The 16,982-nt window shown below is 36.2% G+C and overlaps 1 protein-coding gene across 3 annotated transcripts; it reads right to left on the bottom strand.

Annotated features, from left to right (window-relative positions):
* Positions 1-6,286: 6,286 nt before the first annotated feature.
* LOC147857911 (DEAD/DEAH box RNA helicase family protein) lies at positions 6,287-16,620 on the bottom strand. Of its 3 annotated transcripts, none has more exons than XM_087326999.1 (21): positions 16,457-16,620; positions 16,157-16,204; positions 15,136-15,183; positions 14,898-15,029; positions 14,296-14,378; positions 13,920-14,002; positions 13,691-13,835; positions 13,030-13,536; positions 12,442-12,554; positions 11,779-12,016; positions 11,144-11,310; positions 10,983-11,064; positions 10,519-10,608; positions 9,135-9,368; positions 8,697-8,768; positions 8,440-8,589; positions 8,182-8,325; positions 7,941-8,105; positions 7,777-7,860; positions 7,060-7,632; positions 6,287-6,655 (listed from the first exon to the last, which is right to left on the bottom strand). In XM_087326999.1, the coding sequence occupies exons 1-21, from the start codon at positions 16,578-16,580 to the stop codon at positions 6,563-6,565; spliced, it is 3,375 nt and encodes a 1,124-aa protein (XP_087183125.1). In that variant the 5' UTR covers positions 16,581-16,620; the 3' UTR covers positions 6,287-6,562. The 3 variants fall into 3 exon arrangements, with proteins under 3 accessions (XP_087183125.1, XP_087183127.1, XP_087183126.1); XM_087327001.1 differs by having other exon boundaries at positions 10,983-11,053; positions 11,154-11,310; XM_087327000.1 differs by having other exon boundaries at positions 14,898-15,020.
* Positions 16,621-16,982: the final 362 nt, after the last annotated feature.

The raw sequence follows: 16,982 nt of genomic DNA, 5'->3' as shown, positions 1-16,982 counted from the left end.
TAGCAAGATTCTAATATTAGGCACAAGTATGAATTGTTGCATTTGATTATGATAAGGCTGACATGACGCTCTAACAACCTTGTAAGACTATAGAGAGTGTGAGAATGACACACATTAGAATAATTCTAATGTGTGTCATTCTCACACATTAGAATTATAGAATTCCCAAATAAGGAGGCACCCTTACAATCCTCATAAAAAGATAGAAAGATATAAACCTTAAAGAAAACGACATCAATAGTAGGAAAAGTTCCATATTTTGGGAGTATCCAAATTAATATGAAGAGCTATGGGCCTTATGACAACTCTGTCAGAAAAAAAACAAAATGTAACAAAGCTTGGTTGATATCATTTGACAACACTTGAGAAGTCGAATCAAAATAGAGCTCGTGAGAACTTTCATGTTAATGCCAAATGAAAGTTTATATTGTAAGCTAAAGTTTTGAAAATTGGACTGAAATTCTCATCAAATTGTTTGTGGATGAAATGATCTATCATGAACTCTTGAACTCAAGGGTTTGAAAGTTAGGTTTAAATTTAAAATTTTGCCATGATAGACAGAAAACTACAACATGAATAGAGAGACATTGAAACTTTTGGATGATTGGAAATTGAGTTCGCTCAATCTTAAAAACTTTCCAAGAGAGAGTAAATTGCCTGGTCCTTGCATAGTTAGCGCAAGGGTGAATTGCAACATGAATTTTTCTTGATCATAATCTAGTTATAGCCTATTAAATCTTACAGCTAGTACCACTTGGATAGAAAACAATAACTATGAACACTCTCTAATTGTGATAAACCAAGTTTTTACTAACCCATGTGGTGCAAGAAATGGTATACAATGTACATCTACATTCTCCTTTTGGTAAACCAAGTTTTTATTAACCCATGTAGTGGAGAACCAAACTTTACCAAACTATGAGCATGGGTTTGAATCTTTCTATATGCATGACTTTTCTAGATGACTTCTCTAAATGTTGAATGCATGAACTTTTGGGCTCCTCACGACAACCTTACCAAATAGTTACTAAACCACAACTATTTGATGTCTCTCTCTCTCTCTCTCTCAGATTGCAATTGTTATCCCATGGACGTTAAAAACATATCTATCTATCTCACACACACCTTTTTTTAAATACAACATATTGCATATGGAAAACCTTGACATGAGGGACCTACAAGTCTCCTATAGTACATATATTAAACTTATTAACATTTAAAGAAATGGCATGTAGTTTTCTACCACTGCAAAGAAGCTTCTCGCCTAACATTTATTGGCCATAGTTTTGTCAAGCTCTTTTGGATTTTTGGTTGTATCCCCATAGTAGGCGACCACATGCAACTTTTCCAATTGGGATTAGATTGTTGGCTATGTCGACCCTATGGTTGTTAGCCCACGACTCATTCCATTTTTTTTGGCATCCACTATTCATACATATAGTACCTTCACACAAACATTGCAATTGTCTCTACAATATTAGTGTGTTTCAAAAAAAGGTGGTCGTGGGTTGCATTTTGTCTCCTGGCATTACTGTCCTTGTGCCATAGTACAATAGTGACCTTACATCATTTTTGTTGTTATACCCTATTGGTAAGGCACGCTTTTACTAGCGCAACATGCACGGGTTCGAATCTTGCTTTATATAAACACTCCCTTGCTTGATGCCACCTACGGAATGTAGGGGTCGAGATCGACACACGAGCTTCTCGTCTCCATGTTGGCCGGACAAGTTCCCCGACTAAGTTACGACTAACTCTCTTTCTCTTTGTCTCTCTCTCTTGGGCTCACAATGTGGGTTGCCATGTGTGTATTGGTCTACACTCTTGGCCTCATCAACATCCTCCTTTCTCCACTTTTTTGTGAAGGCATTGAGGATTCTCAAACAGTTGGTAATTATACTGTTATTCATAAATCGGCAACCACATTCCATTATTATTTTCTAGCTTTTAAAATGAATGGATCTTTCATTGCTTTCTTTATGTTTTGATCATGTTCCCACTAATATCTCTAACTAGTGATTGGGAATGAAAAGAAAACCTTCTATCCATCCGATGAATCAATCATTCGATATTTGCGAGATCATTTGCGGTTAGTTAATCCATCCGGTGGTACTCATGCGCAACCATGGGAAATCGATGATGCCCGTGGGCCTACTACTAAGGTATAATTTAACACAAATGTTGTATAGGCATCATCGGTTACGGAGAAATGACGCATAATTTAGGCCCTCGATTGTTACGGATTAATCTTAAGTGTTTAAAAAGCAAAAAAAAATTAAGCATGATTAAGGGTGGGTTTGGCATTATAAGAGAATAATTAACAGAGAAATGACGCATAATTTAGGCCCTCGATTGTTATGGATTAATCTTAAGCGTTTAAAAAGCAAATAATAATAATTAAGCATGATTAAGGGTGGGTTTGGCATTATAAGAGAATAATTAACGGAGAAATGACGTGTAATTTAGGCCCTCGATTGTTACGGATTAATCTTAAGCATTTAAAAAGCAAAAAAAAAAATTAAGCATGATTAAGGGTGGGTTTGGCATTATAAGAGAATAATTAAGGTAATAATTATGTTAGCCCAAGGATTATCATGCATAAGTAAGTTTCAGGAACAAATTAAGAGATTCATCTAAGATATCATTAAGCAATCGCAGAATCTCCTGAAATTGATAGAGTCGATGCATTGATTTCCAGGTAGGTTTCTTTAATTCTTCCCACAGAGGGTTAATATTGAAAGAAGAAGATCGAACTAGGTCTCAACGAAAGATTTCTATCCGAAGAAGAAGAAATGTACTGCAGGGTATTAATTCTGCTTCCACCACAATGATTGTCAATCCTTATACTACTGATTCTTCATCATCCAGGATCGATTCTACTCCATCCAATCCGATCTCCGATCAAGATTACAGCAGACCCACAACCCACCCACCACATAGCAATTGAATTGAATTGAATTGCCAAAATTACATTCCATTATTTGGCATTTGAGCACAAGTGCATTCCAAATCTTTGAAATTTGAGGCACAGGTGTTGTTAATTAAGTGCATTCCAAATAAAGCCTGGTGTTCTGATCGGATTTGAACACAGGTGCATTTGATAGCATTAAAGTGATTACTTCATGATGAGTGCTATTGTTATTGCATATATATATCGATAGTCTCTTGACACTCCTCGAAACCTACACACATTGAAAGGCTCAACCTGAACCGAAACGAAACCCTTTAAACCCCCCCCCCCCCCCCCCCCCCCCCCAAGCCAAGCCAAGCCAAAACCTTTTTATGGATTTACAACCGAACCGAATTGTTCGAACCGTTAAGCCACGGTTTTATGCGGTTCGGTTCAGCTTGAACCCAACCGTGTTGCCCGATTCCTAGAAATCATTCCTTCCCAAAGAGATTTATCCTTGTTATTTTACAAAGATGAAATGATCATCATTCTCAAGATAATAAATTGTATGGTTCTAGCACATTAAAACTTAGATAATTCTGACAAAAACAAATTCCTTGGGGTATAATGATGATGTCCTAAAAGAAGTGTATATCATGTGTTTCTCCAAAACATAGGTTTACATAATTTACTATGATTTATGGTAGCATTGTGCCTAGTATCAACCAATTACTCAGAATATACCATATAGTAATGAAGAGTTCTTTTTATTGAGATAGCATGCTAGTGATTTGCCTGACTACTAAAGAGCATCGTACTTTAGTGAGACCCCCCCTATTTCTCCGAGTATTTATCCTTTAACATCCTTACCATTCATATTGTTATACTCTAATATTACAATTATAAAGTACATGCTAATAACACATTTATAATACGTACTTGATCAACTAAACCTCCAAGCTTAAACATTGATGATAAAGTATTATATTACAACCTTACTAAAACTAATGATGACCAACCTTCATACAAGCACATGTAGTCAGTCGACAATAAAGAAAACTTAAGAGTTTTTGTTAATTTCACCAACTCTACTAAACTTTCATTCTTCTCTTCAAGTTTCAAACACTTATTTGCCCTAGGTTAACCTACAAGCGGCAAATTAGGTGACCCATAGTATGAACCATACGTGCATTCACATTCACGAATGTTTCAATTATTCGCGTAAGAAAACACCCTCAAAGAATGATAAATACCATACTTTTGGATTAACTATTTATTATGAGGTAAATAAGCCTAAGAAATAAATAAATAAATAAACACAAGCATGTTTGAATAACATTCGCATTCGTTTTCCAATGTAGGAAAACGAATGTTATGCTAGATGAACACGAATTTTACGTACTATTAGGTCCATTCCACGTTTGTTGCTCCATTCCCCGGTTGGAAGGGCACTATGGCTGATTAGTAGCCATAGTATTGCATGATAAGTATTGTTTATTATTGTTGAGAATCAAGGTCAACCTAGTCTAGTGTGTGAACACACCCTTGAGAGTGTGCACTCAAAGGTCAAAAGTCACCACTCTTATCTACACATTAACTAATGAGTTTTCACATTCCCCATGACCCATGAGCTTCGGTAGTTAATGAAGAGAGAGAGAGTGACTATATAAAGCACTCTCCTCCTACTTTGTAATCAGTTTGATTAATCTCCTTTGTAATATACATCCTCTTGAGTATTCTATAGTTGTTCAAATCTATCTATCTTGTGTTTCTCTCTCTCTCTCTCTCTCTCATACACACACACTCACAACACATATCTCAAGAATCACCATCGATTCTTTACAATTATTGTTGGATGTATATATATCGGTACTATTATATGTTTATGTATGTATGTATTTGTTCGTTGTGATCTCTCTCAATGTTATTTATTTAGTTGTCACGAAAATTCTTCAAGTAATCAGGTTCATGTAAATCACATGTGTAAATCCTTCCATGGAAATTGCTCATGTATAGCCTTCGGGTAATGTGTTTGTAGAAAGGCTTCATGCAGTCCTTCATAGAAACCATTCATGGAGATCCCTTTGTCTCATAAACATCTTCGTGTAATTTGTTCAAGAAAAACTTGGTGTAATCACTTCACGAAACTGTTGCACGTGGTGATTGTGTAATTGTTTTGCAAAACGTTATCATGGAAATGCTATTGTACAAATCTAGCATCGGAATCTTTCATGAAAAGCCCTCCTATAATTTGGTTACTGGATTATTTTATGGAATTTGTTCAAGCAAATCCATCAAGTAATTCACTTGCATAAAGGCATCGTGCAATTTTGTTGTGTAAAAGTTTTGTTTGATTGGCCCAAGTAAATACTCCACGAAAACCTTTAGTGTGAAGCCTCCACGTAAATCTTCAAATAAAACCTTCGAGTTAACGTGCAAATCCTTCCAGTAATCTATTCATGTAAATGCTTCAAAGAAAGGCCTTTGCATGATATTTTCACAGAAACTTCTCATATTAAGGTCTTCATGTAATTTGTTCAAGGAAGTCTTTAAGATAGAAGCTTCGCATAATTGCCTCATAGAATCTCTCCATGTAATTGGTTTGGAGAATTCCTTCCTGTAATTGGTCCATGCAATTGCATCATACAAATCTTCCAAGCAAAAAACAGATTGCACAATGTGATTGCATAAAGGAGGCATCCAATGCAAATTTGTAGATTAGTCAAAACCAGTGAGAGAGCATTCATGCCTTCATGAAATTTCGGATGTGGGTTGCAATGACAAAGTGCAGCATAGGAAAGAAAACAAACTGCTACAAGGTCGGATGTCTCGCTTGTAATACATGCAAGGGAAGTAGGGAAGTAGGGAATTAGAGAGGGAGAGACAAGTAAGCAAGAAAGCACAGGAGAGTAGATCAAAACGTGGAGAAAGAAACAGAAACAACAGATGCGAGGAAAATAAAAGGGAAGGTAAGACAGGAGGGGAAACGCATAAGGAAAATAGAGAATTGGCAAAACGTGCACAAGAAGCAAATGATCATGAAACAGGATATGATAAGACCAGTAAACAACTAATGCATTGTAAAAATTTGCAAAAAACATTTGTTCATGCATAATGATTCAGATAGGATGCACAATAATCCTCCGACCATTTTGACATTTGGAAGTGACGTATGCTTCAATGAATTACAAACTTGATGCTAATTATGAAGATCGAAACTTGTAAAAACAACAGGAAAGATATAAGAATTTTGAGATGATATCATAATTTTAAAAACTTAGTAAATAACAATAAAAGAGGTAACTGAGATTTTCAAATATAAAGACCAGCCAGATCGAAAAACGTTTTAAAATATACTTCTTCCAAAATAGTACTAAAATAAAGCCAGCTCAAAAATTTGCTTTCCAATGTTCTGCATATATATTCATTTTGTAAAAACGGATTTTACATCAGACCCCTCTTTATGGATGGTGGATTTGCAATCTCCATAACATTATCTATCAGTTTGCCAAGAGCAATGGCAGAAAGACATTCAAGCATGAATATGGTATAGTTTTACAAGTCATTTTCCTGGTAGTATACAAGCATCACAATTTCCCCGGTAGTATACAAGCATCACAACTTAAGCTTGATGCAAAAAAGCAAAAAAAGGTGTCGAAGCTTTTTATTCTTTCATACACCTAAGGAATCAAGACCTTGTCGGAAACTAAGTTCCTGCTTTAATCGAGGTAGATCGTCCAACCCACGATGTTCAGCAAGTATTTCCTGAGAGAAAACTAGTGTTAGATTGATACTGTCCATGAGAAGCTTTTGTCAAACATATTATAAACATTATCACAACCCAACCTCAGTTTTGACAACTAGACAAAAACTTCTTTAGCATGAGCCTTTTAAGAACACCAAAGTATACTACCAAGGTTTTTGGCATGCTTACTAGGATATTCCTTGGGTTTTCAAAAGCTATCAAAATAACCCTCGGATATATTTACATTACCAAAATACTGTGCATTGTCTTTATTTAACTGGGCTTAATCAAAAATTGATTTGGTCTTAATTATGCAGGTATATTTTGGAAATTTTGAACTGAAGAATCCTGCTATAAATATAGAAAAGGGGTTCATTGGTGACTTTCCAAAAAAACAATACATAAAAGCATATAAGCAAAAAACCTCAGCTGTCCTCCGCGCTTGTATCATCAAGTCTCCATCCTCATCAAATCGTGCAAGAGAGAACTCAGCTAGGTGTCCTGATTGTTGCTTGCCCAACAGATCTCCAGGGCCTCTCAACTGGAGATCTACTTCAGCCAAATGAAACCCATCATTGCATTCTTCTAAAACTTTCACTCTCTCAAGAGATGTTGATGATGATGTTAAAAGAAGACATGTGGATTTCCTTATCCCTCTTCCCACACGCCCTCGCAGCTGATGTAACTGAGCCATACCATACCTTTCCGCATGCATTATCACCATCATTGAAGCTTCTACAATGTCTATACCCACTTCAATGACCGTTGTTGCCACAAGCACTTGCGTCCTTCCAGACTTAAAATCTTCCATTGCTTCTTCCTTCTCATTTGGTTTGAGTTTTCCATGCACTAATCCACAATTGTAGCCTTTAAATTCCTCGATTATCCGTGTAAAATCTGTAGTTGCCGCTTTGAGGTTGGGCAGATCTTCAGACTCATCAATGATTGGATAAACAATGAACACCCTCCCTCCACTTTCTAGCTCCTTGCGAACCATCTGATGGAAACATAAGCATCATTTGAATAGCTTGGAATAAAAACATGATCGTGTTTCAAGAAAAACCTATGACTGTCTTCTGAAAACCCACAACATCATTTAAGAATGACCTAAAATGATAAACACAATCACGTGGAGACTAACCTCAAAAGCTTTGTTCAAACCCTCCTCATTGCAAAACATAGCATGAGTTTTCACAGGAATCCTTCCCGGAGGCAGCTCAGTAATCTAAGAGGAAAGAAGGTAAAATGTGTTCAAATGAAAAATGAAATTGGTAACTGTCTTTAATCAGACATCACAATACACACCTGACTCAAAGCCATATCTCCATAGAGAGCAAACGCAAGTGTTCGAGGTATAGGAGTGGCTGTCATAGCAAGAAAATGCGGTGCTCTACATGGAATAAGTGTGCCATTGTTTTCTTTCTCTCCAGCTGATTCAGGATTGATTTCTTGGGAGAATATTAATGAACCCTGCAAAAATAAATGGAAAATGTGATCGTCACCCACCATCACCATCAAAAACTTGCGAGCACCTCTAAATATAGACCTTATTTTGAAGCCGTATTCGTTGTTCAACTCCAAATCGATGTTGTTCATCTATCACAGCCAAGCGAAGGGATGAAAACTTCACACTGTTTGCAATCAAGCTGTGTGTTCCAACCACCAAATGTATTTCTCCAGATAACAATCCCTGCTTAATACTTTCACACATTTATAAAAAAATACTACTACCACTAACATTTAAAAATTCTTTACTATTTAGTCAACAACACAGTAGTTAGGAACATCATAAACATAATCTGACCTTACGAATAGCCCGAGCTTTAACAGGAGGCACTGAACTTGTAAGCAAAGCCACTTGTGGGCGGCTTTTATCATCTAAATGTTCTAGAAATGCAGAAAATCGTATATATTGTTGCCTTGCCAGAAATTCAGTCGGTGCCATTAAAGCTCCCTGGAAAATCCAGAGTTCAAAATCTTATTCTGCCCATTAGTAGTGTTTAGTTATATTTTTCAGAATTCAGAATCTTAAGCAGACATTAGGATTCAGCTATCTTATACCTGAAATCCTGCATCAATAACTTCTAAAAGAGCTAGGAATGCTACAATAGTTTTCCCACATCCAACATCTCCCTGCACGCAACATTTCATCCATTTAATTTATTTAAATAAACTAGAATAAATTTCGAGCCATATAATACGGCTTCAGATTTGAAAGGCATATTTTCTAAAGCCCTTCCTTTATTAAGGCTATATCAGTTCTTTGCTTTCTTTAGACAAGAGCAAATGAATATGCATTATTTATCATTAGAAGGATAAACACTAGTTTTTCTAGGAACTTCTTGGATTTCCCAAAACTTGAATAAATCCAAATAAAAGTAATATATATGGTGTATGCTATTATATATGTGTTGTGTATGTACATACATACATATCATAAACATATATGTCTTTGTATGTGTGTGAGTGTTACTGCAACAAGAATTTTTAAGTCAACACCTGCAATAGACGGCGCATTGGCACAGGTCTTTGTAAGTCCCACATGATCTCTGAAACAGATTTGAGCTGTGAATGTGTCAACTTATAGGAAAGGGATTCCAGCATTTTTAGTGTTAGGGGAGCCCATTTTTCCATTGGTAAGGTACCAACTTCATTATGTGTAGATGGATCTTCCACTCCAGCAGCAGCAAGGTGGGTATCAGCCAAGATCTGTTTCTCAAGCAGAAGACCTAACTGCACATTTAATGCACACAACTAGTGTTTCATGACATCAAGAAGACAAAATTCAATGAGTATACTATGGAAAATGATATTTTCTGGCAAATTTTCTTGTACACATCTTGGTCCTCTAAATGCATCGCCTTTCATATCCAAAAGACAAACAAACAACCTTACTCATCTCAAATATGCTTTTATGTCCATGAGTAAAACATTGCTCCTCCGAACATACAGTAGCATGTACGGTATGCATTTGATCATAAAGTTGTGCCTTATAAAGATACTTTAGTTTAGAGCTCTACATAAGGTCTCTTAACAGTTTTTAAGTGGGCTAAGGTAATCTTTGAAGAGGAGAACACTTTACCTAAACTAGTAATTCAAATGGGGTTTCACCACTCTCTTGAAGTTCCAAATGTCTGTTTCAACCATCTCACTGCATAGACATGTTAGTTCTATTCATCCCTGCCCATGACTTGCCAAGACTAGAAAACAGTGCCTAAGCATGTTCTCCTAAATATTAGGATAACATTCAAAAATCCAAGTATTTTATCATGATATTCCCTACACCAATTGTCAAACATCTAGGGTGGATCGAAAAGGATAGGAATATTGATGATGATGATGACCATGATAGTGATGGCCTTTTACACCTTCCAATAATTAACTCTCCTTCCATGTGTTCAACTTTAGTATCCTAATGGAGAAGCTATCTTCAATGAAGCATAAAGTTGTAGATTGCAATTGACCAAAATGTTTACTTCAGCAAAGTCCCAGGAAACCGCCGAGTGTGTACAGCATATCCCAGGACTCTGAAATGTCAAAACAATGGGAGGAGAAATGAAACATCAGTGAATATACTGGTATTTTCTCATGTTCTGTATACTCATCTTTTGTGCTCAAAGTTGAGAAGCTGAAGCCTCACATGATTCTATCCTACAAATGATATTTTTACAGTCGTACAGATTTTGTTCACTATAAATAGAGAGAAAGAATGAAGGGCTATCTCAATGATTCTATAAAGGCGACCATAGAGTGAAACCCAAAAACAATTACGATCATAATGCCATGTGATATTTTATCCACACAAAAAGACAAACACATTGAGTTGACTCTAAACTGCGATTAGGATGTTATATAGTGAGTAAAAGTGAAAGATAAAGAAAACCTGTAAATAAAAAAATTCATCAAACACGAATCGCTGTCGACCTTTTTCAGCAGTTGCCAAGGTTGGAGGACAATGTATTGCAATATAAGCCTGAGAAAAATGTTTTAGGTTTCATAAGCATAATTTAGATATTACATCAAACTTTCAGCCAGCTTCTGCTCACCGAATACATCAATAAATAAATGTAATATCTCTCTAATCAATTAATATAAGGATGATTCTGCATAAATGCCATCTCCAAAATATGAACATGAGTATGACCATGTACACTTCAAAGGTTAAACTTATCCTTAACATTACTTATCATTCTTAATGAAGAGATTTCAAATACAAAGTTTACATCCTTTGTAAGAAAAAAGAAGCTGTAGGTAGAAATAGATCACAGACCTCAAGTTTATAGTTGAGGTCGTAAATTGCAGTTTTATTACCATGTAAAATATTAAATGTCTCTTTTTAAATCTTACCTGGTGTAAATCCATCAATCCATACTCCATTTTATATTTCTCAGGAAGAGGATCAATATCGAATGGCAAATCTGAAAGAACCCTATTTTGAAGATGGCATTAGAACAGTCATACCCCCGAAACGCATAAATTTCTAAAATCCAGTAAAACTTTCACCTCACTTTTGTATACATGATTCAATTGTTTTGGCATCAAGACTTCCTTTTGAAGGGTACACAGGATATATTTTCTCCTTTTGTTCACCTATTTCTGGCTCATCTTTGCTACTAACAAGTTCCAGATTATAATCCTTGACTTCAAAGTGGTTTAACTGATCCATGGCCTTGACCTGAACAGAGAAACTTCCAAATAAATAACAGAGTTTACAAGCAACCCGGACTTTACTATGACATAATAATAGAATGTGTTCACGTTTATGAAAGTCATGATTAGCAGTGGCCATCAACTAGATCAGATTGCCCACTAAAAATCTAACGTAAAACTGAGTATCGATAGTGACTGTGCATACTGATGCCTGGAGCCATGATTATTGATAATATGATCAATGTCTGTCACAATAAACATCATATATGACCTGGGGAGGGGCATGCTACAAAGAAATTAAAGTGTTATTCGAGGAAATCAATCACCAATGGCCCAAGATAATGAGTTTAACATTCAGAGGCTATATTGAACCTAAGAAATGGAGATTCTGTTCAAGGTCACAAGTAACAGAACCCATAACATAACTTGGATATATAGTACTCTTTCTACAGGACAATAGACATTTTGAAGACTATCTGCTAAGCACACTGACCTTACCACTAACTGCAGCATATGCACCCAAAGGATATTTTGAAGCCACTTTAGTAAGAAACCATTTGCTCGCATAGCGTGCTCCCCTGAAAAATTTCTTGATATGCAGAGTAAGTGCACCTTTCATAGCCTCAACATTTCCAGTTTCTTCAATTGACTGTGGTCCAGGACTTGACGTTTGATCTTGTCCACTAGAAATAAGTACTTCAACTATTCCCAAGCTAGATGTGCTATGAATCCTGCAAATATACCAAGAGAAAGTCTTTAATACATTTGAATAAAATTTCCACACTCAATTTTCAAGGTTATAATATTATTCCCTAATATACACTTGCACTCAGCAAAAACCAACCATCCTCTACACATTATATACTAGCAGAACAGAACAAGAAATTCCCTTCAAAAAACGTTCAGGCTTTCCTGTAAATTCTCCAGCCCTTAAAACTATGCTTTACTTGTCATTCATTTTTTGATGTTCCATTATGTCTCCCATAGCACCGTAAAAGATAAATATGAGGCTAGGCATCCTTCACATGTAATACAGAAAAGTTTTGATCTAATTTTCAGAGATAGACAATAAGAGTTGGAAAACTACAATCACATGCAGGTGCATGGTTCTGTATACCTGTATAAATTTAAGGCTAATAGATATATCCTCATTTACCTTGAGGACATTATTTTGCCAAAGAAGGTAAGATATTGGCCATCCTCTACTACTTGTCCTGCTTGAAGAAAGTTTAAATAGGTTCGAGGATAGTGTTGCAGCAGCTTTCGGAGCTGTTTGACAGGAAGAAACAACATTGCACTAATTAAATAGACAGATACAACATTTATAATAATCAAGACTTTAAGTTGCTCTGGTTAGGTCTCATTTAACAGAAGTAAAAGATGCAAATCTCTAGAATAAGAATGATAAGGAAATCTCTTCACCATAAAAATTCTAAGTTATAACCCATAAAAACATTGAGATATTAGAAATTGCAGACTCACATATTGTTAATTGTTGCACTGTTAGTGCTGAAAAACTCTCTAAAGAGTTCTTCATAAACATGCTTAGGACTAGAATTCACTAATCAGTTGCATAGGAAAAAGGTGTACAGCTCTCTTTTCATGTGGATTTGGGTAGTGTTAAGGTGGCCACAACTCTCATCTCATCACTTCAGGTTTAGATTACAAAGCAGTGTTCAAGCACACAGAGACTATCAATACAAACACTGTATCACCTCATATGAGTCCATGATTTAAATCTCACCGTGTAGAAACCATTCTCCTCCAGTCGTGAAGACACATACGGTGTCAGGCTGTCTACCAAACTGATGGGTTTGTTAAGAAGCCAGCTTTCATAGGATTGGCTCGCCCTTACTATTTTTGTCACTTTCCTTGCCTTTCTAGTTTGAGTAATGGTGCGTTTACCAAGTTCTGACTTTTGCACTTTGGATCCACTTTTCACAACCTGCATTTGATTTGTGCATGGTTGAGACACAGTAGCTGCGTCGTTATTGCTAACATTATCATCAATCCTTGAAGCTATATGTCTTGCTACACCTACTGCTTTGCCTGTAGAGCCATAAAGTTCCACAGGATCACTGCTGCCAAAGACTATAGCTGGATGAGAATTTCTTCGCAAAATATCAATGAGGTTTATGTTACTGGAATTGTTATGTTCTGAGTTTGTCTGCAGCTCTCTACTAGCCTCCACAAGAGCAGTATGTTGATCTAAAAGGTCCTGGATGCACTTGAAACCAAGTATTGTACAGACCTACAAAGAAAAATGGAATACGATCTGAAGTCCCAACCTTCCCTTAAGATGCCGAGTTGATGCCAAATCTAATTTGAATGATTCTTTTTGTTGTATCTAAAAAACGTTCCTATTGATGATTCATGTACAACAACAGAGCGTACCAATTATTTACCTTATCAAGAAGGGAAATCCTAGTATTTACATCCATACTGCCATAGTTTTTTGCAGAATTTGAGAGAATGGTTAATGTTTTATCAGTGTCCAAGACATTATCAAGTGACAATGTAGATAGTTTGGATGCTAGAAACTCATTAAATCTGTAGGATAACAACATTCAAAAGTTAGTAAGTTCAAGTTTTTCTCACTAACCAATAATCTGAACATTCTAGCATATATTAAACCTTTTTGTTTGTCCCACAGAATTAGTAAAACCATGTTCTGCCTCATAAATAATTGCCTTCTGTAGCAGTTCTTCATCATTTTTCTGTATACATGCAAATGTCGTAATGAACTCTTTAAAATGTAAAATTTCAACAGGAGGTTTGAAGCTCAACAAACAAATTTTCTGTATGTGGCAACCATTTATACCCACTGCATACTTTATAGAAAGAAATGTCTATATTTTTCTAACATGCATAAAACAGCATTGCTAGATCAATGAGCTATTATTTGGGATATTACACACATTATTTGGAATGTCTGACAACCAAGGCAGAATCATTAATGACATATAGAAATGAGAGCTCAGAAAAAATGAATATGATTAGAAGCTAATACGTTAATCTTCAGCTTCAGAGACCCATCGCTAATACACGATGTGACAAGTTCAGCTCCAAAATGGCCTGTCGGTGTGCTAGTAGCTGCATCAACAAAGAAAAGGAAATCAGTAACTGCATGCCAAGAACTCTTATCTATATCGAACATTAGCAACACCAAGGTTCAGATCCTCATTTTTTTATTAGAATATCTTCAACTGGAGACAGCCAGACTTCTTCCAGGATGAACTCTATTTATCTAAGGAGCAAAGGTGTTATCAAGCCTAGAAGGATAACATAAATCACAGCAATTTGCAAGACCAAACCCTCGTATATTGTAAGACCATCCCATCACATATTCAGATTTACATATGAGAATAAGCAAGGTTATGTCTCACTATCCATGAAAACAAGGTGAGTGTGAGATTCACTTAGCACTACGAATGCCCTTCTCTTATGTAGGGGATCAGTTAAATCTGCCTAACCACAGTCAAATCAAATTCAAATTTAATACAGTTGCTCGAGATAAACAATTCATCCTTCAGAAAACTAGCAAACTGGATGTAGTTTTGTAATTTCTGTGATTTCTTGTTATTATACATAAATCAATGGTGGAGGATGTACCTCTTGTGCTAATTTTTGCATGATAACTGGGTGGTTTGATGACGATGAGTTGAGGAAGGAACAGCCGATTAGTAGAGAAGTCACGAAAATTCTCTGAATAAAAGTGAAGGCTTATTGAAAAAACTGGGAACACTGTGCATACAAACAATGAGATTAGCGTGCTCAAGAGAAAAAACAAGAATAGCATTATGATGATAATGATGAGAGAAAAGGCATAAAGAACAGAGGACCAACTTACTCGATCCTTGGAAAGCTTTCCGATTCCCGTGCAGCCTTACAGATAAAGCTGAGAAAAAGCAGTAAAAGTTGGCAGGAATCAAACAGCACCCAAGAACTATGGAATTAATATGTAAAAAGAATTAGTACAGAAGCATCTAGTTCCTTCCGCATGCTCATGATGTGTGGCATGTCGTCATGGCGTGTGTTCTTGCACATTGGATATCGTCTCTTGATCACAACTTACAGCTTTGATCCTGTGTCCATATATTATTAGGGGGCTTCATCAGACCCATTCTTAATGCCCATCACTGTCGACACTCTAGAGGCTCTCTACAAGTCTTTCTCAGGGGAAGGAATGTGATTTCATACACAGTTTGTAGCATTGATCTCTGGTGTATTTGCAAGAGACAATGCACTAAGATTCTAGGTGATGAGAGTCATTACTTCTAGAATAATCTGTCTTGTGTTGTTGCTTTTAGCATGTCTTTTTGCACATTCTATATCTCTTTGGGGTCATTGCTCTCGTCATAGCATATAGATGGGGGTGTTCATTTATTTAACGAGGAGCCTTCTTCTGACCAGTCTTTATGCTTACCACTACAGAAACTCTAGAGGCATTCTCCATATCCCACCAAGGGCACATGTTCTCTTCAATAAAGAAATAATGACTTGTATGCTGTATTTGAATAGGCGACTATCTCGTATGCTGGGTGACAAGACCCACAATTCATTCCATTTCAATGCCATTAATGGTACAATGTGAGCTTCAGGGCATTCACTTTTTTTTTCTTTGATTGATTTCATGAAGACATTGGTTGATCGTGCAATCCCCCCAAGTGTTTCACCAAGCATTTCTCTTCTCAGTGTTAACTGAGATACTATAGTTGTAGCAATTGTATATACTATTTTTGTTCAACCACCAAATTAAAACGCAGCAATTCCAATGGAAATTCTTTTTTCTGGTACAGTTAATGTACACCCAGATTTGACCAAAAAAATATTTGAGAGCTTACACATAAAGAAGAGAAAAATGGACTTACCTGAACCATGGAAAACCTTCCGACAAGAGTGAAAGCTAGTGGATACAGCTGCATAATGCCAACAGGAGAAACAAAGTGAGGTAGGGCATAGAAAAGCCATAGAAAGATAAAGCAGTGAGAAAAAGAAAAAAAAAAAAAAAAAAACCGTATAAAGATAGAGCAGTAAGAAAAAATCAATACAGAAAGTCAGAGCAAGACAAGGAAAGTGAGATTAACAATAGAATGGAAAGAAGAAAAGATTTTTATTTTTTATTTTTTATTTTAAAAACAAAATTTTTAAAAAAGCTCTAAACATATTACCTGAGCTCTGCATATGAACGGAGGTGGTGGATGTAACGATGACAGTGATGGTGATGGTGATGACGATGGTGGATGCAGCATTAACGTCTCTCGAATGTATCCTCTGCGTAAGACAGAGCTTCATAGAGAAACAGAGAGAAATGGGTGGGCTTCCGTCCAACAGAGACAGAGAGAAGAAATACATACAAATGTAAATATAACATAATACTAGCAGCTCTCCAAACTTTCTCTAAATTCTCAAAACTACCCCTCATGTATTTCGGAACTCTTCAAAGAGACAGACAGAGAGAGACAAGACAATGACAGAGATCCAAATATGTGGTGTGATAAAAGTGTGCATGACATAAGTTGCTAAATTTTAACATTCGGCTACGGTTCGGTTTCCGGACCAAACCAAACCAAACTGCAAAACCACAGTTTAACGGTTTAAACGGTTTGGTTTGGTTCGGTTTCAATAGTTAGAAACCGCAGTTTAAATGGTTTAATGGGTTTTTCTTTCTTTTTTTAACAATCTTTTCATTTTCAA

This window comes from Azolla caroliniana, unplaced genomic scaffold, assembly GCF_043228905.1.
Source record: "Azolla caroliniana isolate FFs.n. ecotype wild unplaced genomic scaffold, voAzoCaro1.0.p SCAF_11, whole genome shotgun sequence".
In the NCBI taxonomy this organism is placed as follows: domain Eukaryota; kingdom Viridiplantae; phylum Streptophyta; class Polypodiopsida; order Salviniales; family Salviniaceae; genus Azolla; species Azolla caroliniana.
Note: the sequence above shows the minus strand (reverse complement) of the source record. Positions and strands in the feature narration are given on the sequence as shown.

Excerpts from the sequence above, each read along its gene's own strand:
- LOC147857911 (XM_087326999.1), bottom strand. The coding sequence starts at position 16,580 with ATGAAGCTCTGTCTTACGCAGAGGATACATTCGAGAGACGTTAATGCT. Across the intron at positions 14,379-14,897 it reads TGCAAAAATTAGCACAAGAG|CTACTAGCACACCGACAGGC; the intron begins GTACATCCTCCA and ends TTGTTGATGCAG. Across the intron at positions 8,769-9,134 it reads CAATGCGCCGTCTATTGCAG|GGAGATGTTGGATGTGGGAA; the intron begins GTGTTGACTTAA and ends TGTTGCGTGCAG.